The sequence below is a fragment of the Polyodon spathula genome, chromosome 25, assembly GCF_017654505.1.
Source record: "Polyodon spathula isolate WHYD16114869_AA chromosome 25, ASM1765450v1, whole genome shotgun sequence".
Classification (NCBI taxonomy): domain Eukaryota; kingdom Metazoa; phylum Chordata; class Actinopteri; order Acipenseriformes; family Polyodontidae; genus Polyodon; species Polyodon spathula.
Window position 1 is genome coordinate 5,220,273 of NC_054558.1, and position 26,041 is coordinate 5,246,313.

The window sequence follows — 26,041 nt, forward strand, 5'->3', positions numbered from 1 at the left end:
CACAGTCACAGCATGCACCGCCACAGTCACAGCATGCACCGCCACAGTTACAGCATGCACCGCCACAGTCACAGCATGCACCGCCACAGTCACAGCATGCACCGCCACAGTCACAGCATGCACCGCCACAGTCACAGCATGCACCGCCACAGTCACAGCATGCACAGTTACAGCCACAGTCACAGCATGCAGCATACAGCATGCACGCCACAGTCACAGCATGCACCGCCACAGTCACAGCATGCACTGCCACAGTCACAGCATGCACCGCCACAGTCACAGCATGCACTGCCACAGTTACAGCATGCACCGCCACAGCACAGCATGCACCGCCACAGTTACACAGCATGCACTGCCACAGTCACAGCATGCACCGCCACAGTTACAGCATGCACCTGCCACAGTCACAGCATGCACCGCCACAGTTACAGCATGCACCGCCACAGTCACAGCCTGCACTGCCTCAGTTACAGCATGCACTGCCTCAGTCACAGCATGCACTGCCACAGTTACAGCATGCACTGCCACAGTTACAGCCTGCACTGCCTCAGTTACAGCATGCACTGCCTCAGTTACAGCATGCACTGCCTCAGTTACAGCATGCACTGCCTCAGTTACAGCATGCACTGCCTCAGTTACAGCATGCACTGCCTCAGTTACAGCATGCACTGCCTCAGTTACAGCATGCACTGCCACAGTTCACAGCATGCACTGCCTCAGTTACAGCATGCACCGCCACAGTTCACAGCCTGCACTGCCACAGTCACAGCATGCACTGCCACAGTCACAGCATGCACTGCCACAGTCACAGCATGCACTGCCACAGTCACAGCATGCACCGCCACAGTCACAGCATGCACCGCCACAGTTACAGCATGCACTGCCACAGTCACAGCATGCACCGCCACAGTCACAGCATGCACCGCCACAGTCACAGCATGCACCGCCACAGTTCACAGCATGCACAGTTGCCGCCACAGTTACAGCATGCACCGCCACAGTCACAGCATGCACTGCCACAGTCACAGCATGCACTGCCACAGTCACAGCATGCACTGCCACAGTTACAGCATGCACCGCCTCAGTTACAGCATGCACTGCCTCAGTTACAGCATGCACCGCCACAGTCACAGCATGCACTGCCACAGTCACAGCATGCACCGCCACAGTCACAGCATGCACCGCCACAGTCACAGCATGCACCGCCACAGTCACAGCATGCACCGCCACAGTTACAGCATGCACCGCCACAGTCACAGCATGCACCGCCTCAGTTACAGCATGCACCGCCACAGTCACAGCATGCACCGCCTCAGTTACAGCATGCACTGCCACAGTCACAGCATGCACTGCCTCAGTTACAGCATGCACCGCCACAGTTACAGCATGCACCGCCACAGTTACAGCATGCACTGCCACAGTTACAGCATGCACCGCCACAGTCACAGCATGCACCGCCACAGTTACAGCATGCACCGCCACAGTTACAGCATGCACCGCCACAGTCACAGCATGCACCGCCACAGTCACAGCATGCACCGCCACAGTTACAGCATGCACCGCCTCAGTTACAGCATGCACCGCCACAGTTACAGCATGCACCGCCACAGTTACAGCATGCACCGCCTCAGTTACAGCATGCACCGCCACAGTTACAGCATGCACCGCCTCAGTTACAGCATGCACTGCCTCAGTTACAGCATGCACTGCCTCAGTTACAGCATGCACTGCCTCAGTTACAGCATGCACCGCCTCAGTTACAGCATGCACTGCCTCAGTTACAGCATGCACCACTGCCTCACCGCCCACAGTCACAGCACAGCATGCACTGCCTCAGTTACAGCATGCACCGCCTCAGCCATGCACCAGTCACACATGCACCGCCTCAGTTACAGCCTGCACCGCCTCAGTTACAGCATGCACCGCCTCAGTTACAGCATGCACCGCCTCAGTTACAGCATGCACCGCCATGCAGTTACAGCATGCACCGCCACAGTCACAGCATGCACAGTCACAGCATGCACCGCCTCAGTTACAGCATGCACCGCCACAGTCACAGCATGCACCGCCTCAGTTACAGCCTGCACCGCCTCAGTTACAGCCTGCACCGCCACAGTTACAGCCTGCACCGCCTCAGCAGCATGCACCGCTACAGTTACAGCATGCACCGCCTCACTCCTGCGCACTGACTCCGCGCAATCCGCACAGAAACCCGTGCTCATCCGGGGACTCGTGTCTGCAGCCAATAAAAAGACAGTCCGTCAAAGGGGCGGGTCTCAGCCTTATTAAAGACCCACTGTGACATAACGGATACATTCCTGTTATGTACCTTTTTTTTAACCGAGGAAACAAGTTACACCCAAAATTCACCAGTAAAGAATACCGCGCCGCTATAGCGAGAGCATGAAGCCGCGTTGGTCAGTTTGTTCCACGCCGCAAAAACGTGACCCAGTTCCCACCCAGTGAACAGCGCTGGTCCAATCACAGCTGGAGCGGGGGGGACACGGGTTCTCTGGCAGCGCAGTTCAGCAGGACAAGAGGGACAGCCGAGCAGCGCCCTGGAAGCAAGGCTTATGACACAAGTGGAAAACACCATTGAGCAAGCCGGCGGTCCGGTGCGTCACTGCTGGATGCGAAGCGCCCTTCTGTTTGTTTGATTTTTATTGGAGAAATTATCATTTCAACCTGCACGACACAGGCAGCGGCTTTGCAGTGGACACTTCATCAATCCTAACAGGTAGCTCGCTAGTGTAAGAAATCGGTGTTTACCCGGGGAGGGATTAATAAAACGAGGTCAGCGTTAACGAAGTGGTGCCGGTTACGTAAGGATCGTCAATAACTGACCTTTCTTTTAGAAGCACTGTTTCTTTTCCGTGTCTTGTGTTTTCCTGCACAATATAACAAAGGACGCTGTGGTATAATAATTGCGTTCCCTGTATTGCAAAGTAAATCAAACACCTACGCCTGACCTATTTTTCCTAGAAGATGGACTGAAGCAAAGGATAATACAGTCTCCTTTATCGAGCAGCCTTTTACCTGTTCCAGCACCTGCAGTCTGGTCTACTGGCTAAGCAGTATTTAAACTCGCCTTGAGAGATTAACATGTGATAAACATATTCTAGATTGTTTTGTTTTTTTTAATATAGTTTTTAACAGTAATTCAGCCAAAAAGTGCAACGGCGAACGTTTAAACCTACAATGCTGAACTGATAAACCTGCAGAAGGAGGTCAGACACACACAGGGTCCCGGCAGTGTGAACGGTATTGCTAGAAGGGATTCGCCTCTCTGCAGTCGCCCGGGTCTCCTGCATCCTCAGCCTATCCCTCACTGTCCTCTCGCCTGGTGGGAGCGCTCATACCGGCCTCCGTTACTAAGGTAGACTGCCTGCCCTTTGATGTGTTAGTAATGTTTCCAACATTGTCGATTATTTCCACTGTGGGTACTGAAGCGCTCAGCTTGCGCGTTTAAGGTCTGCGATGCTGCGCTGTCAGAGTTGTTGTCGTTGCTTTTTTGTATTCAAAGACTATCTGTCTCTCGGTCGTTTCACTCTGTATCAGGAAAAAACAAACCATTTTATGTTGGCTGTTAACTGATTATATGAAAATATAAATGTTATACTTGAAGTATACTATCTTTCTACTAGATTATATACTATAAATATAATGAAGCTGCATTCAAAGTATACTAATTGTATTTGAGTGGGTCTAAAAACACAGTGCTGTATGCATTACAATTGTATTGTATTATATGTCTTATTAAGTACACTTCCTATATTCGTTTTTCATAAGGGGAGTTTCCAGTTGATTTTGTGTTTTTTGAAAATGAATATCAATATACACGGGATAATGTGCTGGCTGTTCTTGAAATATTAATCAGACCAATGACGCATCTACGTTATAATGAAAACTTAACATTGACAGTACAGTGGTGACAGTCTATCAAAATCTATCAATGCGTAAACACCACACCCTAGTGGGCATTTTCTGTTACTATATCTTGGGTGCGCAATGGTTAAATTGCTGGAATCTGATTTTTCGGTTGAGAAATCGGGTGAATGCTTTTTTTTTTTTAATCGGGTTTAATTATTTATTGTTTATATATGTATTTTATGTTATGTTTTTTAAGAGCATCGTTGTTTGCGAGAGCGTGAATGTTCTTTCTCTAGCTCCACAAAGTGTGCCGATGTGATCGTTGTATTTAAAAAAAAAAAACTCCCTTATGGGCTGACTTCAACCAAGTCAGCTTTGCGACGGATCTGCTCTTGTGGGTATATCGAGGCTTCATGCTGTTTCTCTGCAGAATCCAATGAAAGTCAACGCGCAGAGAGAACTCGCTCCATGTGATCGGTGTTAACGCGGGCGTTGCGTGGTTTCCTTCACAGCCGGCTTGTCATGAGACCCAATTCCATCCACTGGTTCCGAAAGGGGCTGCGGCTGCACGATAACCCAGCGCTGAAGGAGGCTGTGCGGGGAGCCGGGACCGTCCGATGCGTTTACTTTCTGGACCCCTGGTTCGCTGGCTCGTCCAATTTGGGACTCAACAGGTGGAGGTAAGCAGAGTCCAAGAGATTAACACCGTTCGCGTTTTAATATTTCAAATCACAACGTTGTACCCCGATCATTCTCTATTGTCTGTTTCTGCTTACGAACTGTTCCAGAGAGAGAAACATACTTATTCAACCTGTGGATCTGCTTCTGAAAAGACTCCCACAAGCTGACTGTAGTTTGATACATGACCACTAGGGGGCGTGCCACTGTAAATTCTATCCCCTCTGATTGTTTTTTTTTTTTGTACAGAGGTTTTCCATGTACTAACTAGGTTGTACAGGGACAGATATTACAGTTGCACTTTGTTATCAGTAGATGCTAAAAGAAAATGGATACTAATTACTAATTAACAAGACTCCCATTACATAGCAGTTTGAGCCATTCCTGGTTTTGCTATGAAAGCCAGGACCAATCAAACTAATTGTAAGATTGGACCTGAATATGAAAGCTGCATAAGAAATTCAATTTCCAAAGCACAAAGCGTGCGTGTCTCACAGTGGGTAATAGCGCCGAGGCTAACTGAGCGAGTAACTCAATATTTATGAAGTGTGGGGGTGCTTTCATCTGCCTCTGTACACGGAAGTAGGTCAGATTCACCTCATTGCAGACGTGTTTGTGTCAGCATTCATCTCATCTTCTGATGAGTAAATTCCGTCTCCCTGGCAACTGTGCAACCGCTCGTCATCCAAACACATCAGACCCATTCAGGATTTGAAAATGCATGCATATTATTATTATTACTGTTATTAATAGCAAGTTTTTGAGGCCAGGACAATGTGAGTAATCGCTTGCATGGCTGTCAATACATCCAACCTTTACAGTACAAAAAAGCCAAGCATTTCTGTGTGCTCCAATGCATGCTTGTTTTTTTTAACAAGCAAAATAATCGCTGTTTGATTGTGGTCACTGCTGCCAGACAAGAGCTTGAATCCTCAGTTGTAGGAATGCAGTTTGTGCCCTAGAAAGAATTGTTTTGCGTCTGCTGATTTTGTGTTTTATTGGTTTTTCAATCTTCCTAGAATAAACACAATAAAAAACAGAACAGAAGACAGGACGCTTTTCACAATCACAACGTTACTGCAGCTCTTGGAGCCTGCTGGGTTCATTGTGTTGTCGGAGCTCTCCGGCTGTGCCAATGCAGAAACACGCTGGCACTCTGCCCCCGTTGAATGTTAAATCAGCCTTCGCCGAGGTGATGATTTGATGCATTTACAGACAAGCAGTACAAAATTCACAGCACAAGCACTCTCTCCTCCAACAAACAGAGGATTCTGCTTCCTTTTATACATGCGCTGACTCTCCAGTTAGAATGCAGTACCTAGCTGCTGTGGAATGGCCATCCCTGTGATTGCTGGCAGGGATGGATTTAACCCCATCCCTGCCAGCCTTGCGTTCCCACACACACACTATTCACAGCAGCAGGGCAGAAGAGGCTAATGTGCAGTAAGTCCCTCCCACGTTTCTGTCAGTGCTGGTGTGTGCCCTGGCTCTGAAGCCAGGCTTGATCAATGTCCTGGATTGAGTGTGAGAGCTACAGAATTCATCATACAGAGGCGCAGTCAATTTGAGCCTGCAAGTGGCGCTGTGGTACAGAAGCAGACTGTATACAGCGTGAGATTGGTTTTAATTGGTCAGTAGTTTATTTATTCAGCATATGGCTGCTCCGTGGATTCCCAGAACAACAAGTGACCAGCTTCAGAACACAGCAGGTGGTTTGTTTATTCCTGTGGGCACAGAAATAGACAGCCTTATAGCGCCACGGACAGATGGGTTTGGCAGCCTCCGAAACAAAGTGGGGAGGGATCAGGTATTTTTAGTGCACCACCATCTTGAATTGCCGGAGATTTTGAATCAGTCTGTTAAAACAGAACCTTTCTGGTCCACTTCACAGTAATTGCCGTGTCGTTTGGCAGAATCCGTTCACAAAAGTCTGTGTTTGAAGTCGGCAGTCCCTGCCTATGTAGAGTTGTGCTATCTGCTTGTACCTTGTTTTTTCTTATTTGAAGCTGCAGACGCAGAGTGCAAACCTTTCCAAATTTACCTTTTGCATATATATTCTGAGCAGGAACTGTGAAAAGGAAGTGACAACTGTATGCAATGCAGTAAAACGCACTGCAAACAGTTTTTTAAAAAAAACAGGTTTTTCCTCAGCTTGCCTGGATAAAAGGATATAAATAGCGGGCAGCTAATAAAATTGAAAGGAGCATTGCTTTGTGATGATAGCATTACCCAGAGAGTGGCTGTAGAGATCAGAGTCGCTCCGCTCCGCCTCTGTCTGGATCTACTGATTGCTTTTGGAGCCGCTGTCGTTGTGTCTAGCAAAGGTCGCTGGTTTTAAAATGAGTCTGCTGGGCTGCGTCTCGTTAAATCCTCGTTGAAGTGACCATGTTTTGTGCTTTTGCCATTAGATGACGTGCATCAGCCACCTACGTGTTTGACATTTCTTTTATTTATATACTGAAACAGAGCTAGCATATATATATATGTGTGTGTGTGTGTGTATGTGTGTATGTACACACACACATACATATAGCAGACACAGCAGGGGGTCTCCAGCACCAGGGTTGGGAACCATTGCTGTAAGATACAATTAGAAGAGAACAGTGCCCTCTTCTGTTAGCTGGTGGTAGTTGCAGCATATTTTTTTTCACCCAAGTTTTTAGTTGTCGCAGCGTTTCTCTGTGTGATTTTAATTGTGTAATTGTGTGAAATGTAATATTCTCAATGAAAATGCAAGGCACGTATTAAGCAGCAGAGATGACACGAGTGTGTCTCATTCTTTTTATAGAGCTTCGTGTAACACCACCTCTCCTCCCTGCACATGAGGTTTCATCAGAGCCTCCCACTCTTAATCTGCGTGGCAGAGTCGATGCGACTGACATTTTCTGATTTGCTTTTCTCTACCGGAACAATTTTAAACTTCCAATGACTGTCAGAGTGGAGGGGAAACATTTCAGCACACCTGTGTGAAACCAGAACCAGAATAAAGCAGTGATCAAGGCTGCTAATGGACTGTACTGTGAGCCTGTAGAGCTGTCTGGCTTGCTTGGCAGTGAATCGCGCTGTGTGAACCGGGCCTGTCAGTGACTCCTCCCTCCTCCTGTGTTTTCAGGTTTCTGTTGCAGTGCCTGGAAGACCTCGACGCCAGCCTGCGCAAACTGAACTCGCGGCTCTTTGTCGTCCGCGGGCAGCCTGCCAACGTATTCCCCCGGCTTTTCAAGGCAAGTTACCCCCCCTCCCTCCCCGTTTTCAACAGTGCTGTAATAGAATTTCCTGAGCTCTACTCACGCAGCCCGTCGCTCTCCCCTCCCCGCGCAGGAGTGGAAGATTTCGAGGCTGACGTTCGAGTACGACTCAGAGCCTTTCGGGAAGGAGCGTGACGCGGCCATCAAGAAGCTGGCGTCCGAGGCAGGGGTGGATGTGGTGGTGAAGACATCGCACACGCTGTACGATCTGGACAGGTGAGGGTTTTAACTCATCCAAGAGGTGTGTGGTTATTTTTGCAGACGGCGTCTCCTGATGCTGTTGCTCTTCTCTGTTTGCTCGGGCAGGATCATCGAGCTGAATGGCGGGCAGCCCCCGCTCACCTACAAGCGTTTCCAGACTCTGGTGAGCCGCCTGGAGCCCCCGGAGCTGCCCGTGGAGCCCCTCTCCGCTGCCTTCATGGGGAGGTGCGTCACGCCCGTCTCGGAGGACCACAGCGACAAGTACGGGGTGCCTTCGCTCGAGGAGCTCGGTAAACATCTCACCGGCGCGCAGTCTGCTTGTCTTGTCACAGAGACAGGATTGAGTTCTTATTTGTATTTCTGCACCGTGTAAATTGTGTATGTGTAAAGTGCCTCCCACAGCTGATCACCCCTTGTGATGCTTCAAACTTGTGACACGTTTAAGGATTTGTTGTATTGAGAATCTCTGTGGGTGATGGTGTGGTCATTTCTTAGCAGACAAGGGTATTGGAATCTAGGCAGTTTTTCCTCTGATTCATGCATTGGTTCTACCTTCTGATTTAAGGCAGTACCAACACCCTAAGGTAATGCTATCTATCAAATCCTAAATAAACAACACCTGGATCAGCTTTAAATCGCATATGTTGATTGTTCAATAATCGTTTTGCACTGCAAGTTGCCAGAAGTGCTTTTGGTTTTGGATCTCCGTACACACGCCTCGGTCTCCAGGGAGTAGTTTTACCCTTCCTGTTGCTGCTCCTGGAAGGGGGTGCGGAGAGCTGGCTGTTCCTGACCTTGCTGTATTTGTTCTTGCCCCAGGGTTTGACACAGAAGGTGTTGCCTCTGCAGTGTGGCCGGGCGGGGAGACGGAAGCTCTGGCGAGAATAGAGCGGCATTTGGAAAGAAAAGTGAGCGAAATAAGCATTTAACACAACAAAACAACTCTGCAAAATAATGATAAAAAAGAGGAGTATACGAGCACCGGGCTGTCGAGGAAGATCCTTGACGTCAGTGAGCTTTGAAGCGCTAATGGAGAGATTTAGAGGTTCGCGGAGGGTCTTTAACATTCAATCTCTCTCTCTCTCTCTCTCTCTCTCTCTCTCTCTCTCTCTCTCTGTGCTTCCAGGCCTGGGTTGCCAATTTCGAACGACCGAGAATGAACGCTAACTCCCTGCTGGCAAGTCCGACGGGGCTGAGCCCCTACCTGCGCTTCGGCTGCCTGTCCTGCCGTCTCTTCTACTTCAAGCTCACAGACCTCTACAGAAAGGTGGGTGCAGAAGCGGGTACGGGGTACACTACACAGAAAGAAAACACACAGGCTGGAAATGCATCCGCAGTCTAGTAGAGAGCAAAGACAGCGATCAATTACCTTTCGCTCTCGGAGAGCGGAGGCACAAGAGAGGACGCTGGGGTGGGGAGATTTTTCACCTTACTTTACAGAGAAGTGCAATGCTGGAAAGCGTTACTCAGTGTTTGCCCCCTCCTCCTCCTCTTCCTCCCCCTCCTCCCGCAGGTGAAGAAGCACAGCACCCCGCCGCTCTCCCTGTACGGGCAGCTCCTCTGGCGGGAGTTCTTCTACGCGGCCGCCACCGCCAACCCGCGCTTCGACAAGATGGAGGGGAACCCCATCTGCGTGCGCATCCCCTGGGACCGCAACCCAGAGGCCCTGGCCAAGTGGGCAGAGGGCAAGACCGGTTTCCCTTGGATCGACGCCATCATGACCCAGCTGAGGCAGGAGGGCTGGATCCACCACCTAGCCAGGCATGCTGTGGCCTGCTTCCTGACCAGGGGAGACCTGTGGATCAGCTGGGAGGAGGGCATGAAGGTAACACAGCTGTAAATGATGTAGTGGCATCCAGCTTTAACAAGGCTTGGGGTGCTTTTAAATAACTGTACCCGATCACTGATTGAGCAGGTAACAGAGAAGCCCTGGGGGGCAATGCAACTCTGCAGGCAGCAACAGCGACAGTGGATTTGAGAGCAGATTTGGAGAGATTTCCAGCACATAGAAGTTGTGAATTTGGCACAAGAGGTTGATCTGCACCCCAGGTAATTTAAATCCACACGAATGAACAGGGCTGGATTGAAAATGAATTGCTTGAACTCGGAGGCAGTGCACAGGATATTCAGGTGTTGTTTCTGGGGTGTTTGGTTATGAGTTTGTGGCTGTTATTTTGCTGGTGGCTCTTTCTCTCCCGGGTTCGCTCCCCGGTGTGTGTTTTTAAGGAATGCCTCGCTCTTGTCCGCTAGGTGTTCGAGGAGCTCTTGTTGGACGCAGACTGGAGCGTGAACGCTGGGAGCTGGATGTGGCTCTCCTGCAGCTCGTTCTTCCAGCAGTTCTTCCACTGCTACTGTCCCGTGGGCTTCGGGCGCAGGACAGACCCCAACGGAGACTATATAAGGTGGGTCGCTTTGCCGTCTGCTCTGCTTGTTGTCTGCTAGCATGTGCTGCAGGGGCTCGCTGCCATGCTGTCCGGCCACACTGCTTTCTGTTTGTTGAGCCTGCGAGTTTAAGATCAGTTTTTCTACACAGATCACCTGTTAAAGCGTCCGCAGTGACAACTCCGCAAAATCAGCCTTTTGGAAAACAAAACGAACAACCGCCGAGATCTTTGCATGCAGCACACCTCAGTGCTGGGTCCCGCGCTCTGCCAGCCAGCTTCTTGATGAGACTCCTGTGGTTTTTATCTCCCCCTGTGCTTGCAGGCGCTACCTGCCTGCTCTCCGAGGTTTCCCTGCCAAGTACATCTACGACCCGTGGACCGCTCCCGCCGCGGTCCAGAGCGCCGCCAAGTGTGTGATCGGAGTGCACTACCCCAAGCCCATGGTGAACCACGCGGAGGCCAGCCGGCTCAATATCGAGAGGATGAAGCAGATCTACCAGCAGCTGTCCCGCTACAGGGGGCTGGGTAAGGAGCTGGAACTGTATTAACCTGACGAAGAACGAGACTCACACAAGTGTCTGATCCCCAGGGACGTTATGACCTAACTTTGATGTTCTGCTGTGGTAAAGAACGCAGATGGGTTTTTTTCTGCAACCTTTAAAAAGTATGCCGCCCTTAACCCTTGTAGCGGAAGAGCCTTGTGGAGCCCTGCCGCTCTCTGGTGGTTTTGCTCTGTGCAAACGCGTGTGCTGATATTGTTTGCATGTTTCGTCCCTGCTCTGTCTCCACAGGCCTGCTCGCCTCGGTGCCCTCAAACCACAGTGGCAGTGGGAGCGGGGGCATGATGGCGTACTCCCCAGGAGAACAGCAGTCTGGGAACAACAGCGCGCCTGGTGAGCAGCATGAACTGGGCAGGGGACTGGCGGGGTATTTGTTGGGCACGTGAAGCAGTGTTCTATCTTGTAACTCTGCAGGTAACCCGGTCGCCAGCGGCAACAGCAGCATCCTCTTCGGCTTCGACAGTGACGAGCAGCCAGGAACCAGCGGACTCCAACGCGGTGAGCTGGAGCACCTCCTTCAGAAGCTCTGTTCTGAGGACGGCTGATCACACATTTTCTGACAAGTTTGTTGCTCTGGAGTGCGTTTTGAATAGCTGGTAGTTCAGGATAATGGTCAAGTTCTGCTGATGAGCCAGGGGCAAGAGTTTTTTCTTAATGTGACGTTAATGGGAACGCTTCCCTCTATACTGTAAGGAAATCCCTGCACACTGTTCAATCTGAAACATTCCTTTTATAACTGAAGACAAAACTGCAGCCAATGTTCCTCCTGGCCTTCGAGAGAGTCACGGAAAGGGCTCTTATTTTGGACACGCCTCGCTGATGATCTCCCCTCTTGTCTTTTAGGCTACCCCACAGACGGAGCGAATGTGCCAGGAGGTGCGGCCCATCGCTTGTACCAGTCAGCCAGTTCCCCCGGGGAGTTTGCAGTGCCCCAGTCTCCAGGTACCCCCCTTTCCACTGTGCCCCGCCCCGCATCGAGTCTCTTATCCCTGCTGCACAAGCACTTACACCAGCAGTCTTTCTCAGTGTCTGCAGTGCAATCCTGTGCACAGTAAAGGACGAAGTGAAAAGTCTAGGGCTTGCTCTGGCTGTCGGCGTTTTTATGCACATTTTGGAAGGTTGAAAGAGATCCCCAGGCTGTGTGCGCTTACTGTATGGGATGGTCATTTTGGACAACCCCTGAAAAAGGTCTGCTTGTCCAAAACTTGTCGTTACTTTGAAGCATTTTGTTTATTTTAACGGTGGGATATTCCCCCCCAGGTCGGTTCCTTCAGGGCAGTGGCGATGGGAATCATTCAGGGAAACGAGAGCGAGACGGGGGTCCGGAAGACGGGACTCGGACCTCGGCAGTGAAGCTGCAGAGGCAGGGTGACGAGGTGAGCCTTTCGCTTCTCAACCCATCTTAGTGATATTCTCTTCCATTGAGGATAGGCTACTTCTGCAACTTTGGAGCATTTTTAACTAGCCTGTTATTGTACTTTTTGCTTTAACTGTATTGTTATGACAGCATGCTCTGTTTTTGTTAACCTTAAAGGTTAAGTCAAAATGTTTATAATTTTGCAATTATAGGCCTCCAGATTTGATTTGACGCTGAGAAAGTGAAAGCTATATCTCGGGGAAACGCTTGTCAGGTTTTGATGAAGCTTTGCCTGAGCGTGTGTTGTTCCTGCAGCTGTGGGTGAAGATACAGACAGCTTGTATAGCATGGCTTGTTCTGCATGTTCAAACGCGTGATCTGCGTGGCGCTGCTTGCAAGCTTTTGATGTCGTTTTTTCGTCTTGCAGAAACGTGCGGACCTGCAGAGCGTGAACACCCTGTCTTACTGAGGCACCTCCTGAAATATCGACTACATGGCTCTATTTTATTTATTCAAGGAAAGAATTGTCAGAAATTATATTTAATATGATATGTAAGTTTTGTAAGCAACTTTTTTTCCCTCTGTCCTTATTTTTTATGATAGTTTGTAAAAAGCTTCTCCCCAGTCACCCAGTTGATTACAGTGAACGAATCTAACAAAAATACAACGGAGAGAGTTTGTGTAAGAGGGGATCTGACTTGCAGGGCATCTAGATTACCAGAGTACTGAATTGAGACTGGGAATATGTCATCCCCTGAAAGCTGCCACCCTGATTTCAATTCCGTTTTAAAGGCACGCAGTTTTGTGGTTTCGTTCACTGGATTTCACTCCCCTTTAGAACGACTCGGAGCTGAGACTGTTTAGTTTTAGAGAACGGTTGAGCAGATCTCTCTGTGATTTTGTGTTTTTATAATGATATTAAACTGTTCTTTTCTTCGCTGGATTTATGGAGGTTGGCTGTCTCCGTGAATCAGTTCCTCTTCTCTCCCCAAAGTTTAGTCGCTGACTGTTTCCACCTTGTTAAAAGCTTTCATTACCAACAATTATATTTTTGGAAAATTACAATGCAAGGTTAAACTGTTTCAAAATGTTCCATGAAGTGTTTCATTTAAATGAAGTGTTTTTGTACTATTCCAATGGGAGGCTGATGGATTTTAAAAAACGCTTCTGTACGCGTATGTGTGCGTCTGTATAAAAAAGACACTTTAAAAAGGTTCTGGTGCGTCTCAACTTTCCTAACCTTTACTGCAGAAATATAAAGAGAAAAGGCACGTTCTCCAGATCTGCCGTGCCTTGCTCTACACTGAGAATATTTCTACTGGCGCTTCGTCAGGATGTGGAAATTGCTGCAACAGCTAAAGCAACGGGTTTAGATTTATGCAGAGTTGTGTTGACACTGTGCTGCAGTATTACTGGCATCGATTTGCACTTTCTAATTATTACATTGATATCCTGTGCACTGATGCAAAGCTGCCATGTCCAAAATACTGCAGTGCATTTTACAAAGGGCTGTAATGTAAAAACTAAAATACACAGTGCTGTCCAGTGTTTCTGATTACATTTCAGATAACAAAATACTGTGAAAGTGACTTTGTAATTAAAATAATGAATGAAACACTGCAGTGCTAAACAGTCCTGAGTGTGCTTCACACTGTTTTCATGTCACAGGAGTTCTGATGGCTTCTCATCATGTAATCAGATCATATAGTAATGATATGAACACAATAGCCCTTTATCTACAGGCTACAGCTGAATAGAGATGGGAGAACATTAATATCATATATATAGAGAGAGAGAATGCAATAACCTGCAAGAACTGTCAAACACATTGCACCATAAAGACAAAGCATGGACAAGCTGAAAACGGCTCCTCACAGGAAGCTTTTGTTACAAAGTTCCTGTGTGGTTACCATAGCTACTAGACTAGCAGTAAGGGTTGGGTTCTTTAACTTCTCTGAATTGCAGCAGTGATGAGACCCCATGCATCTCAAGCCACAAGCTAAGATGCTACAGTGTTTAACAAGCAGGGTTTGAGTAAGTGTCCTGGCATCCTTGCTCAACACCTCTCACTGCAGGAAGGAAGCGCTGCAGCCCCGGCATGCAGGAGCGCATCCAGTAAGTTGAGCAGATAGGGAGCAACACTGTGAGTGCAGTGCCAAAAGAGCTCTGCAAACTAACAGCATGTTGGGAACTGTAGTCCTTCCAGCTTTCCAGCAAACTACAGCTCCCACAGTCCTTTTCTGCTGAACAGACCTTGTAGATGAGACTCCTGCCGGGAGCTGGGGAAGTACAGCATCGTTCTAGGTAAGTGCGCTGCTCCTCTTTATAATATGTGCAGCTGTGCAGAGTGTTTGTAATCAGAGCGTTGTGCAGTGAAAACCTGGCTGTCATTTCCTGTTTGCCGTGTCAGTTTTGGGTGGAAAAACACAATTAGAGCTTCAGAGCTTGTCCTGCAGGACTGTGGCTCACTGTTTGAATTGCAGCCCTCTACAGCTATACTGAACACAGCAGTGAATTTGAATGCAGTCCTGCTCCACTGGAGAGCTACAAGGCACTGGGTCCCATTCAGCTTATTAACATTCTCAAGGGGGCAGTAAAAAAAGGAAGGGTGGTTGTTGTACTGTTCAACATGCAGGACGGTCAAAACACACAATATATATATTTGTGTTATATTAATATATTACCTGGGCCAGCTGCTGTGTGTGTGTGGATGAAGCATAGTAAAGTTACCACTCCTGTCCACTGCAGCTTTGTTCTGGTTTAACTGAACCTATGAATCTGTCTGCCAAGCCTCTAGAGTAGCCCTAGGGAAGCTGTGTGAATTGCATCAGCCACACTGCACCTGTCTAACCCTTTCATTCCACCCCTTCTAGAACGTTCCACAAACACACGAGTCTTCAACCAAGAAATGTTTATTACTGAATACAGCTTACAGAAAATATATTTGATGCTGCTGCTACAGAAACGCGATTCTGGACTCAATAAGAGACACCATGGCTAGAGCTGGCTACCCCTACATTTCAACTTGCATTGACTTTCAAGTTTAAATATAATCTACAAAACACCTCACTGCCATCTCTCAATTACTTTATAAAGGACAAGGGTGCGCAAGCCAGGAGTTTAAACATCTTTACTGTGGAAGTTGTTTCCCCTTTCCTGTGAGGGTCACATCTCTAGACAAGTTCAGGGTTGCGCACAATCAGGTTTGATGAATATGAGAGAGCGTAGTTTAAAGATGGCTCCTGCCTTAAGAACAATGCAGGAAAAACGTGCAAAAGTTCATTTCTGCAAAAAATACACAACATAAGCATAAATTCTCATCTTCCAGGCGCTGGTTCTTTAAATGAATCTTGTTCTTATATAAGTTGAGGTGCTGGAAAGGCCGTGTCAACCAGGGTTAGAGTCTGGTGTGCATAGAAACCTGGGTCATCGTGTTCAGTGGACCACAAGGATTCCTGACAGATCTGCCAGGCTGGAAATCTTAAAAGACCTTTTGCACAAACGTCTCACACTGTGAACCACTATGATCATGCAAGTGTGTTCACAAAACAAACAAAAAAAACACACAATAACCTCCAAAAGTTCACTAACTCGTAATAATTGTGTAATCATACATCTTTATAAATAAAGACTTAACACTGTATATAAAATAATTGTATACTGATCCAGACGGAGGAAGTATTTATTTCAGTTTTTCTTTCGCTGGCTTATTTGTTCAGGCTATATCTCGGGGAGCTCCTCACTCTGACTTGTCTTTGCGCTTCGCTCTGAATGGCACTTTGCTGGCGACCGTTGATCCTACGGTGGTCATGCCCCCAGCCACAGCAGACGCGCCCCCTCTCACCAGGCCGACGCCCACAGAGGGCACTGCAGTCACAGCTGACTTGGTCATCTCGAAGCCCTTCCCCCCCAGCCAGGCCACGCCCCCAACAGTTGCTCCCACCACCCCCTTGGTGGCGCTGAAGAGGCCGCCGGTCACCTTCCAGATCATTCCGGGCTCCGTCACGGGGTGCTCCTTGCCGTCGCCTGCACAGAAAGACACACACGGCTTACCCCACGAGGATGAGGTATGAAGACACAAGAAGAGGGAGGGGAGCCTAGCTGCTGACATGCATGCCTTACAATGCAACGTGTGCACTGTAACCGAGCCCTTACCATCAGCAGGTTCTTTTACAGAGTATCCAGGGAGATTCTCCTCACAGCTGTTCCTCCGCTGCAGATCTGAGCCGACAACCTGCGAAATTAAACAGAACGCGCAAATTCTGAACAAAGGGCCAGTGTGCAGACCGTGCTCGGTACAGGGGGCGTGGAAAAGCAGCACTCCTACAATCTAGGTCACAAATCTGGTTCTAGTCACAGAAGTAAATGAACAAGTTACTGGAAAGAGCTCAAGTCAAGCCTTGGGGGAGGGATCCATCCATGAAATAACAAGCAAACTGGAATCATGTGCATGTGCATGTGTGTGTGTGTGTACCCGCTGTGGAAGGTTGCTATCTTGTGCTCTTCCACTCGATCTAATTGCCACTGTGGTCCTTTGTTAACAGAACTGTAGTCATGCCCCTCATGCAGCCTTCTCTGTTGCTAGGGCACCTCACAACGGAGAGGCGCATCTGAAGGGCACGCCTGGTTAAATATTGAAGCGCCCCAGAGGAACTGTTAAATGGTGCGTTTCACCGCAACCGATCCATTTCGAGTCCAGTTAAACCTTTAACAGAGTCACTCGGCACAATTTTCAATTGCAAAACTGAATTGAAAGAGCCGACGGTTTTTCTTGAATGAAAATACATAAAAACATCAAAATACATAAAACGGAGCTATAGACGAAACCTTCGTGCTCGACTGATTCCTCAAGGAATCGGTCACTTCTGCTAGCCTTGGCATAAATTATTTAAGAAGGAAGGGGGGGGGCATTTTCTTAGCGGATTTCTGTTTGTTATTCTTTCCGTGCAGTTTGATAAAGCCAAGTCTGCTTAAAATGAAACGGGTCCGCCAATATAATCCTTTACTGTACGCGAAGCAACCGAGAGGCTAAACCAGTTTAGAAACTCGGGGAACTTTGAGACTTGAAGTGAAGCCATCACCACATCACCAAGTGATCGGATTACAGGCACACGCATTGCAAAACTGGCTGCGCTCTTTAAACCAGCGAGGCGGGCCACCGCTAATAATGCACACTTACACTAGAAACGCCTTGCTAAGACCTGCCAGTGTTTATTTACTGAATACAACGGTGCCATTAGATAGAACTACGTGGTTAACAACCAGCATTTCAGCGTGTATTATTTAAAATATAACACCATTTTAAAATTAAACAATTGTCGCATATTTACATGTGCTTTCACTTATTTGCAGTTAAGTAAGCAACACGGTATATTTATACAAGAGTTATATGTTCGCTGGAAAAAAAAACAAAACCATAAATTTAAAACACCGAGGCAAACAGCCGCGGCCGCTACGTGTACACTGAATTTACCGTAATTAGTCTTTCCCGTGCCTGTGTTAAACAAGCCTGGTTATTAATCAATCAATCAATCAATCAATCTGCTGACAACTAAACAAGGAAAGTAAAAAAAGCTGCAAGCACGTCATATTTGTAACCGCTTACCTTGACCATGGCTTGTTACTGTAATGCTCTGCTCCCCCGTATCCAGACTAGTACCAAACACCACCCGAGAGACACGCGTCTCTGCAGCAGCTGTCCCAGGTGTGCGCCTCCGCACAGGTATGCAGAAATGAATCTGTACAGGTGCAGCCGCACAAGCTAGAGCCCAAAACTCGTGCACGGCATGAACGGGGTGGTTTGCACAAACCCCCGCTTTGTGCAGAGAGCAGGCTGGGGTCTCGGTGCTGAAGTTTCACTCTGCAAACCCTGTGTCGGTGAAGTTTGCAGCACTCGCGTCTTCTTCTGTCAACGTGGCGCCGAGAGGACTCTCTCCGGAACTGACGTCGCCTGAACGCTTCGCCTGCAGCAACAGGCAGCCGAGCAACGCGGGGCTTGACTGGTATTAAAAGAGTGGGGAGTGGGGGGTCAGTTCCCCAGTACAAGCCCATTTACCTGGACACACATCACATTAAAGCATTGCATTATTATTATTATAGTAGCTGGCACTAATAATCCAAGAAGTACATTATTTCTTAAAACGCGAATTAGTTGCATGCACGTTATTTTTTTTTTGTGTGTAATATGATTATATTCGAACATTAAGTTAAAGCGGTTATTCATTTATTATTATTATTTCTGCCTCTTAGTGAAATTGTAAAAATTAAAAAGTCGTTATTCTGCCTGTGTCGTGTTTACCGCGTTCACGCGTCATCTTGCCGTACAACCGTGGTGTCGGATCACGGTCGCCGAGGGGGCTGCGGGATTATTCCGCTCCAGGTTTAGCAGGTCAAATGAGATCATTAACTACCTCGGGGTCTGTGTGGCGGGTCAGTTAAACGATTTAGTACTGGGGGGTTCGAACAAAGACCAGGGGTGGACGGGCCAACTTTGGCCACCCTTTGCCGTACAACATCATGGCTGAGCAGGTGCAGGGAGTCGCTGTTGGGGGCGCGCACGCAGCGTTGACGTCGGCACGGCGGGCGTGGCCGTTGGTAAGGGAGCGCGAATCAGGCGCGAACTAATTTGGAAATGGTGCCGTGCAGGTGTGTTTAAAACCAAGCGGTTTCAGACAGGTAACAACAGCGATCTTCACCAGAGATTTTCTCGTGTTGTCGTATTCTCATTGGTTGCGATAATTTACCGCGTTTAATTACTGGCCCTTCTGTCCGTACACGGGTTTAATTTTCCGAATACAGTCTGTTAGTTCACGTTGAACACGAATTGCATGCATGTAATTCCAGCTGAACTTTCCCTGCATCACAGTGAAATATTGTTGGTTTATTCCAGCCATCGTCAATCGAGTTTCGTCATGTCATGCAATGACGTCGTTGGTTACCTGAGACAGCAGCAAGAGCGGTACGGCAGCGCTGAAGGGGAGCGGTGGGGCCGCATGGAGACCATGTACAACAAGAGGTAACTCTGAATGAACGGGCAGCATGGAGACCGTGCACAGCAAGAGGTAACTCTGAATGAACGGGCAGCATGGAGACCGTGCACAGCAAGAGGTAACTCTGAATGAACGGGCAGCATGGAGACCGTGCACAGCAAGAGGTAACTCTGAATGAACGGGCAGCATGGAGACCGTGCACAACAAGAGGTAACTCTGAATGAACGGGCAGCATGGAGACCGTGCACAGCAAGAGGTAACTCTGAATGAACGGGCAGCATGGAGACCGTGCACAGCAAGAGGTAACTCTGAATGAACGGGCAGCATGGAGACCGTGCACAGCAAGAGGTAACTCTGAATGAACGGGCAGCATGGAGACCGTGCACAACAAGAGGTAACTCTGAATGAACGGGCAGCATGGAGACCGTGCACAACAAGAGGTAACTCTGAATGAACGGGCAGCATGGAGACCGTGCACAACAAGAGGTAACTGAATGAACGGGCAGCATGGAGACCGTGCACAACAAGAGGTAACTCTGAATGAACGGGCAGCATGGAGACCGTGCACAACAAGAGGTAACTCTGAATGCATGGAGACCGTGCACACAGCAAGAGGTAACTCTGAATGAACGGGCAGCATGGAGACCGTGCACAGCAAGAGGTAACTCTGAATGAACGGGCAGCATGGAGACCGTGCACAGCAAGAGGTAACTCTGAATGAACGGGCAGCATGGAGACCGTGCACAGCAAGAGGTAACTCTGAATGAACGGGCAGCATGGAGACCGTGCACAGCAAGAGGTAACTCTGAATGAACGGGCAGCATGGAGACCGTGCACAGCAAGAGGTAACTCTGAATGAACGGGCAGCATGGAGACCGTGCACAGCAAGAGGTAACTCTGAATGAACGGGCAGCATGGAGACCGTGCACAGCAAGAGGTAACTCTGAATGAACGGGCAGCATGGAGACCGTGCACAGCAAGAGGTAACTCTGAATGAACGGGCAGCATGGAGACCGTGCACAGCAAGAGGTAACTCTGAATGAACGGGCAGCATGGAGACCGTGCACAGCAAGAGGTAACTCTGAATGAACGGGCAGCATGGAGACCGTGCACAGCAAGAGGTAACTCGGAATGAACGGGCAGCATGGAGACCGTGCACAACAAGAGGTAACTCGGAATGAACGGGCAGCATGGAGACCGTGCACAGCAAGAGGTAACGCTGATTGAACGGGCAGCATGGAGACCGTGTACAACAAGAGGTAACTCTGAACGGGCAGCAGAGGGCAATAAGATTGCCCGCTGCACTGGGGTACCTGGCAAAAACCGGGTTTATACCAGCACTAGGCATCAGATTGAGCTGAACGAAATGTTTATTATGCAAACCCATGCTCCTTTCTGAAACTGAAGGCTGATTTAAAATAACTACTCTGCAGCAGTGTTGTTGGGGTTTCTTACTGGCAGTAGAGTCTGTACTGGTAATAAGAAGCTACTAGAAGCCTGGTTCCAGTCACACCTGTGTGTATATTAATGCAAAATAAATCTGGTTTTCCTTCACAGGCTGTGGCATCAGCTGACTGTGGAATTGCTAGATTTAGTTCAGAGTCCAGCTTTTGCCACTGGAGACAGGATTATCAAGGTATGGAAATAGGCCGTATTTGTATTTATTTATTGAAAGTGTTTGATTTTTCTTCCCCTGACTGCTGCTTTTATTTCCGCTGTGTTTTAGTTGTATGAAAATTTCATCAGCGACTTTGAACACAGGTAAGAGTTGAACTAGTATTTCTTTTCTTAGCATTTTTTTTTAAAAGTGCAAAACATTTACTTTTGTGTCTTGTTCAATGTGTTTTCAATGCTGCACCCCTGTAATCCTGACACGCTCGTCTGACTCTGAGGGCGCAATGGAAGCAATGCAGCGGATCTGAGAGAGGTCCTGTTGCTGGTTTGCATTTTAATTGGTCTGTTTCGTTTAGAATCAACCCACTGTCTCTGGTTGAAATGATTTTACTGGCTGTCCGGCAGTATAGCGGTAAGTTCACAAGCAAATTAATGCTTAAGAAAACCTTTTTGTAACCCGTAGTGTTTTATTTAAATACTGTATCTTTGTCTTTTTAATAATGTATTCTAATTACACAAAATAACCCTTTAATGTGACGCAGCGTGCTTTACGGGGCGGGGTCCCTAATAAAGTGGCCGGGTTGTATCGTATCTCTGGTGTTTTTGTCCCTTTTAATTCTTACAATAGATCCTGAAAGTTCTCTGAAGCTGCTGGAGAAAACCAAGGAGAAGGTAAACGTTGGCTGTTGAATTTTATTTTTTTTATAGAAAGAGAAAAAAGCTCCCCTTGTGGAGACTAAAGAAATAACAATCAATTTTAATATTTAAAAAAAAAAAAAAAAAAAGTTTAATCCAGTTCGCTTCTGTTGTCGTGCATTTCAATGCTTAGGTTAAAAGCAGCGACGAAGCTGAAATTCTCTGCAGAACTGCTATTGCTGCAATCAATCTGAAAACTGGTGATCATCCAGCAGCTAAAGTAGGTGCTGCAAGGGGAGGGTATTTCAGAAAGCACTGCTGTGTAAGATGGGTGCTGTGCATGAGCTCTGTGTCGATTGCGAGGCGTGCCATGCCTGTACGTATCCGGAGATGCCTCTGATTTTCACCTGTTTAAAAGGTGTGCTGGCACCTTGATTTGCACAGCATTCTTCCTGTTGTGTGTGTTTCCTTCAAGCAAACCCTGGATGAAGTGCGGGTGATGCTGGACAAGCTGCAGGGGGTGACATCTCTTCACAGTCGCTTCTACCACACGTCCAGCAGTTACTATCAGGTCATGGGGGAGCATGCTTCATACTACAGGGAAGCATTGCGCTATCTGGGCTGCGTTGAACTGGCCGAGCTTTCTGGTGAGGAGTTTGGTGAAGGTGCAGTAAGAGTGGGATTGCTGAACCCCTCTCCCAGCTTTAACATTGCCCTGCATTATCTTATTGCCTTTCACGTTGGTTGAACCCAGTACAAGCCCTAGGCACCGTGCACTGGGGTCTGCACTCCTTCACCGGACTAGCAGAGGAGCAAACCACATCATTGGCAGACCTGCATTGTTTTGTTTAGGTTGAAGAGTGGAGGTTTGTGTATAAATTATTTGTTGACCTTCAGTTCTAGAAATCAATTAGTACGGAGCTGCACACTCGGTGGCTTTTGTTTCTCATATTGTGCCTTAAAATAGTCAATTTGCAATGCTGTGTTCTTGTACAGTATGTGTGGAGTCTGTCTATCTCAAATATTCAGCATACAGCACTTGCTCATTCTGGCCACTAGGAGTGCTATGTGTACTTATTTCAGTCCCAGCAATTCAACTACATGAGTTTATTTTTATCTGTTTGATATGTTCCTGTGTTAAGTGCCTGGAAATATGAGATGTGAATACACTGCTGTCTTGCACTTTTGTCTTTAGAGCTATGTTTGTAAAATCTTTGATCGTTTTCAAGCTGTTGCTATGAACAGGTTCTCAGTTTGTAAGCTGGCTGCATATTGCTAGCTGTGATCCTTGCTCTATGCTGCCACCAGTGTATAGTGGATAAACTTGGTACTTCAGCTCTGAACTTTTTTCAGATTGCAGTAACACAGTTTACCACTGTCTTTGAGTGGCAGCAGTGAACACTACACAAGTAAAACAGCCTGAAAGGGAAAACATTCAGCTTAAGTTTTCATGTGGGTGTCAAATATCAAGTATTTATACATATCACATAAACCAGTATTTCACATTTCTGCCACAGTAATACCAATAGCTCATGCACTGGTGGCTTTGTTATCTTAAATTCACCACAGTTTATTTTCTAAGATTATTGGAACCACCTGCTTCAGTGGTTTCCGTTGAACTTCAAGGCGTTTCCTATCTTTATTTTTTATTGTTTCCAGTGGCTGCTCAGCAGCAGAAGGCCTTCACCCTTGGCTTGGCTGCCCTGCTGGGTGAAGGGATTTACAATTTTGGGGAATTGGTAAGACTAGTTGGTGATCATGATGTTTTTAAAAAGCACTGCTCTACAATTCCAGTGTAAAACTGTAAACGGAGCAATGTTTCGTAAGCACTTGCCACTTCAGTTTGTATCGTTGCATGGCAGCAGACCAGGGGCCAGTTATGATTACAGTTATACTGAACAATAACAAGCTGCACACACTGACACGTTTACTCTTCATTCTAAAGAGTCTGTGGTACAAATATAGATACATACTGTACCATTTTTTTTTCAAACCAATGAGGTCACCAAAAGAGGCTGAAAATACAATGATGCGTAATTGAACTGGAATCGATCAATTTCTGTATCTGGTAGAATTGCAATTCCGCAGGTGTGCAAAGGTCCGGTTCCGATAGCGTTTGAAGTCCGAATCGCACAGTTGCGTTTGTACATGACCCCCAGGGGTGCGTGGCAGCAAGGTGAGCTGTTCGTTTCTGTTTAAGCTGATGCACCCCATCCTGGAGTCTCTGCGAAGCACTGATAACCGCTGGCTTATCGACACCTTGTACGCTTTCAACAGAGGCGACGTGGAGGCTTTCTACATTCTCAAGGGCTGCTGGGACACCCAGGTGAGCTCGTTTCTGCTAGTGCAGTCGGTACCAAGGAAACCCGCACCAAGTCTTTGTCTGCTTTACATTTTAAAAAGAGGATCCGGTGTGTCGTGAAATTGACCTTCGGCAGCAAGCCTTTCCCTGTAGAATTTCTAAATGTGTTTTTTTTTCTGTATCCTGTTATTTCAAAGAAGTAATAGCAAATCCTCAAACGATGGCAGCAGTAGCAGCAGCAAAAGCAGTAGCAGGACAGCTTAATATGTTTTGTTTTCTATCCCCCCCCCCGGCAGACTGACCTAGCTGCGAATGAGAGTAAACTGAAGGAAAAGCTACAACTGCTGTGTCTCATGGAGGTGACAAGAAGCCACTCTGTTAAAGTTATTTTTAGTGTCTTGTTCTAGTGCCCTAGTTTTTGAAGCAGATGTTTAACACTGTCCTAAACAGTTGTCCAGTTTTGTATAATTTTTGTTGCGCAGATGGTGTTTACTAGACCAGCCCATCGCAGACAGATAACCTTCCAGGAGATCTCTTCTCGGGCCAAGTTGCCCGTCAATAAGGTGAGACTAAAGGACTCAAAAGATTTACAAGAAAAACTGTTGGTTGCCTAAATCCATTTATTGCATCGAAATGGGTCCCCGCTAGTGATTTGGCTGGAGGGTCACCAGAGGGTCTCCTGTCTCTGTCCAGGTGGAACTGCTTGTGATGAAAGCCTTGTCGAACGGTCTGGTTAAAGGAAGCATTGATGAAGTTGACAGCAAAGTCCACATGACCTGGGTGCAGCCTAGAGTTATGGATCTGAAGCAGGTGAGGGTGGAGATGCATGTGCAAAAGAAAACTTCAGAAATGGAATACAAGCACAGCTCTGCACTGGCCTTTGGCGTCCTGCCGGGTCGTCCCGCTTCAGTGATCTCCTAGCTGCTCTGAAACCCGGCCCGAAACGCACTTCCTAGGCTGGGTCTTATCTCCAGGGTACAGTAGCTTGCAGACCTCTGGGATCAGTTCCAATTACAGCAGCCTTGTTTGAAGTTAATGCAATTACAATGCTATTGTCTTCAATTACGTTTAACAGGTTCAGAGACAGTTGGCTTGACAGCAGGAACTGAGGTTGCCTGTTGATCTCTATTACTATCCAGGTCCTCCTGATTTAAGTGGGGGTTGCTGCAGTCAGGTGACAGGAATTTCAAAATGGGTTGAAAAGTGGGAGTAAAGTAGATTTGACCGTCGTAGCGCATCTGTAAACGAAACCAAATCGGACGGCTGACGTGCGATACTGTGCTTTCTCTGTGTCGAGGTTTCTGGAATGAAAGATCGCCTGGAGGTCTGGTGTGAAGATATCAGGAAGACGTCCTTGCTTGTGGAAAACCACGCTCACGAAGTCCTTGGATAGACTGTACAAGGATGGGGAGGACGAACCAGATTTTGCTTGTTTTTGTTTTTCTTCATTTTGTAAATGTCATCCTAAAATAAACTGCATGAAGTCTGAACTGAAATGTGAACCCCTTAGTTGAGCCAGTTAAATAAAGGTTCTTCTTGCCTTGTGCTCCCTGAGTTGATGGTAGTTTGTTTATTTCTATCTAGGTATGAAACCATTAATCTTTTCTCTTGTGTAATAACAGGCTAACATTAGGTATTTGGATATAGCATGTTTAATGATTTTCACAGATGTTGATTAGCACTAATTTTAACACTAGCTATAGGTAGGAAGGGAGAATCAACCCTTCATTTCAAAATCCATATTTGGAACAAAAATGCTTTGGGGAAAGAACTTTAAAACAACGTATCGCCACCCAATGCATACCCTTGCAAGATTAATAATAATAATGAATTGCATGCACTTTTACAATTGCATACAAAAAATTATCAGGAAGGTCTTGCCAACAAAAACAGCCTCACCTATTTACAGTCCAGGTTGAATGGAAAATCTAATAATTTGTCGAGAGGGTAACGGCTGGTCAGAATGGACGTATCAAAGTGTCTTCCCATGGAATTTGTACCGTGTGACTCGAAGGGAATTGTTACAACATACTGTTAAGAATCCAAGGGAAGCTGAGCTAAAAAAAATAACAAATCTGCACAGAACAGTTGACAAAAAAAGAGAGACTGTGCTTCTAACTACAGTATAATATTCATTACCTGCCTGGAACGTGGGTAATGCTCTTATAATCCTGTCAGGTAAATACACACAAGAAGGATTAACGG

The 26,041-nt window shown here is 47.3% G+C and overlaps 3 protein-coding genes across 8 annotated transcripts; 2 read left to right on the forward strand and 1 right to left on the reverse strand.

The window, feature by feature from the left end:
- The first annotated feature begins 2,303 nt into the window (after positions 1-2,303).
- Positions 2,304-13,750, forward strand: LOC121300374 (cryptochrome-1-like). The gene is made up of 15 exons (XM_041228949.1): positions 2,304-2,737; positions 4,383-4,550; positions 7,661-7,769; positions 7,867-8,009; positions 8,100-8,284; positions 8,814-8,902; positions 9,121-9,261; positions 9,508-9,819; positions 10,245-10,396; positions 10,701-10,903; positions 11,170-11,271; positions 11,353-11,436; positions 11,782-11,880; positions 12,199-12,314; positions 12,723-13,750. The coding sequence occupies exons 2-15, from the start codon at positions 4,393-4,395 to the stop codon at positions 12,762-12,764; spliced, it is 1,935 nt and encodes a 644-aa protein (XP_041084883.1). The 5' UTR covers positions 2,304-2,737; positions 4,383-4,392; the 3' UTR covers positions 12,765-13,750.
- A 765-nt stretch (positions 13,751-14,515) lies between these two features.
- Positions 14,516-25,380, forward strand: LOC121300172 (26S proteasome non-ATPase regulatory subunit 13-like). Of its 6 annotated transcripts, none has more exons than XM_041228657.1 (14): positions 18,236-18,297; positions 19,185-19,310; positions 20,842-20,920; positions 21,011-21,045; positions 21,255-21,310; positions 21,527-21,570; positions 21,728-21,814; positions 22,010-22,181; positions 23,194-23,273; positions 23,735-23,860; positions 24,133-24,195; positions 24,319-24,399; positions 24,530-24,646; positions 25,134-25,380. In XM_041228657.1, the coding sequence occupies exons 2-14, from the start codon at positions 19,207-19,209 to the stop codon at positions 25,227-25,229; spliced, it is 1,140 nt and encodes a 379-aa protein (XP_041084591.1). In that variant the 5' UTR covers positions 18,236-18,297; positions 19,185-19,206; the 3' UTR covers positions 25,230-25,380. The 6 variants fall into 6 exon arrangements, with proteins under 6 accessions (XP_041084593.1, XP_041084591.1, XP_041084592.1 ...); XM_041228656.1 differs by lacking the exon at positions 18,236-18,297 and adding an exon at positions 18,502-18,970; XM_041228659.1 differs by lacking the exons at positions 18,236-18,297; positions 19,185-19,310 and adding an exon at positions 14,516-14,599.
- On the reverse strand, positions 15,192-18,207 carry LOC121300173 (transmembrane protein 263-like). Its single transcript, XM_041228660.1, has 3 exons — positions 17,901-18,207; positions 16,451-16,529; positions 15,192-16,321 (listed from the first exon to the last, which is right to left on the reverse strand). Exons 1-3 carry the CDS (start codon positions 17,907-17,909, stop codon positions 16,035-16,037), a joined length of 375 nt encoding a protein of 124 aa, XP_041084594.1. The 5' UTR covers positions 17,910-18,207; the 3' UTR covers positions 15,192-16,034.
- Positions 25,381-26,041: the final 661 nt, after the last annotated feature.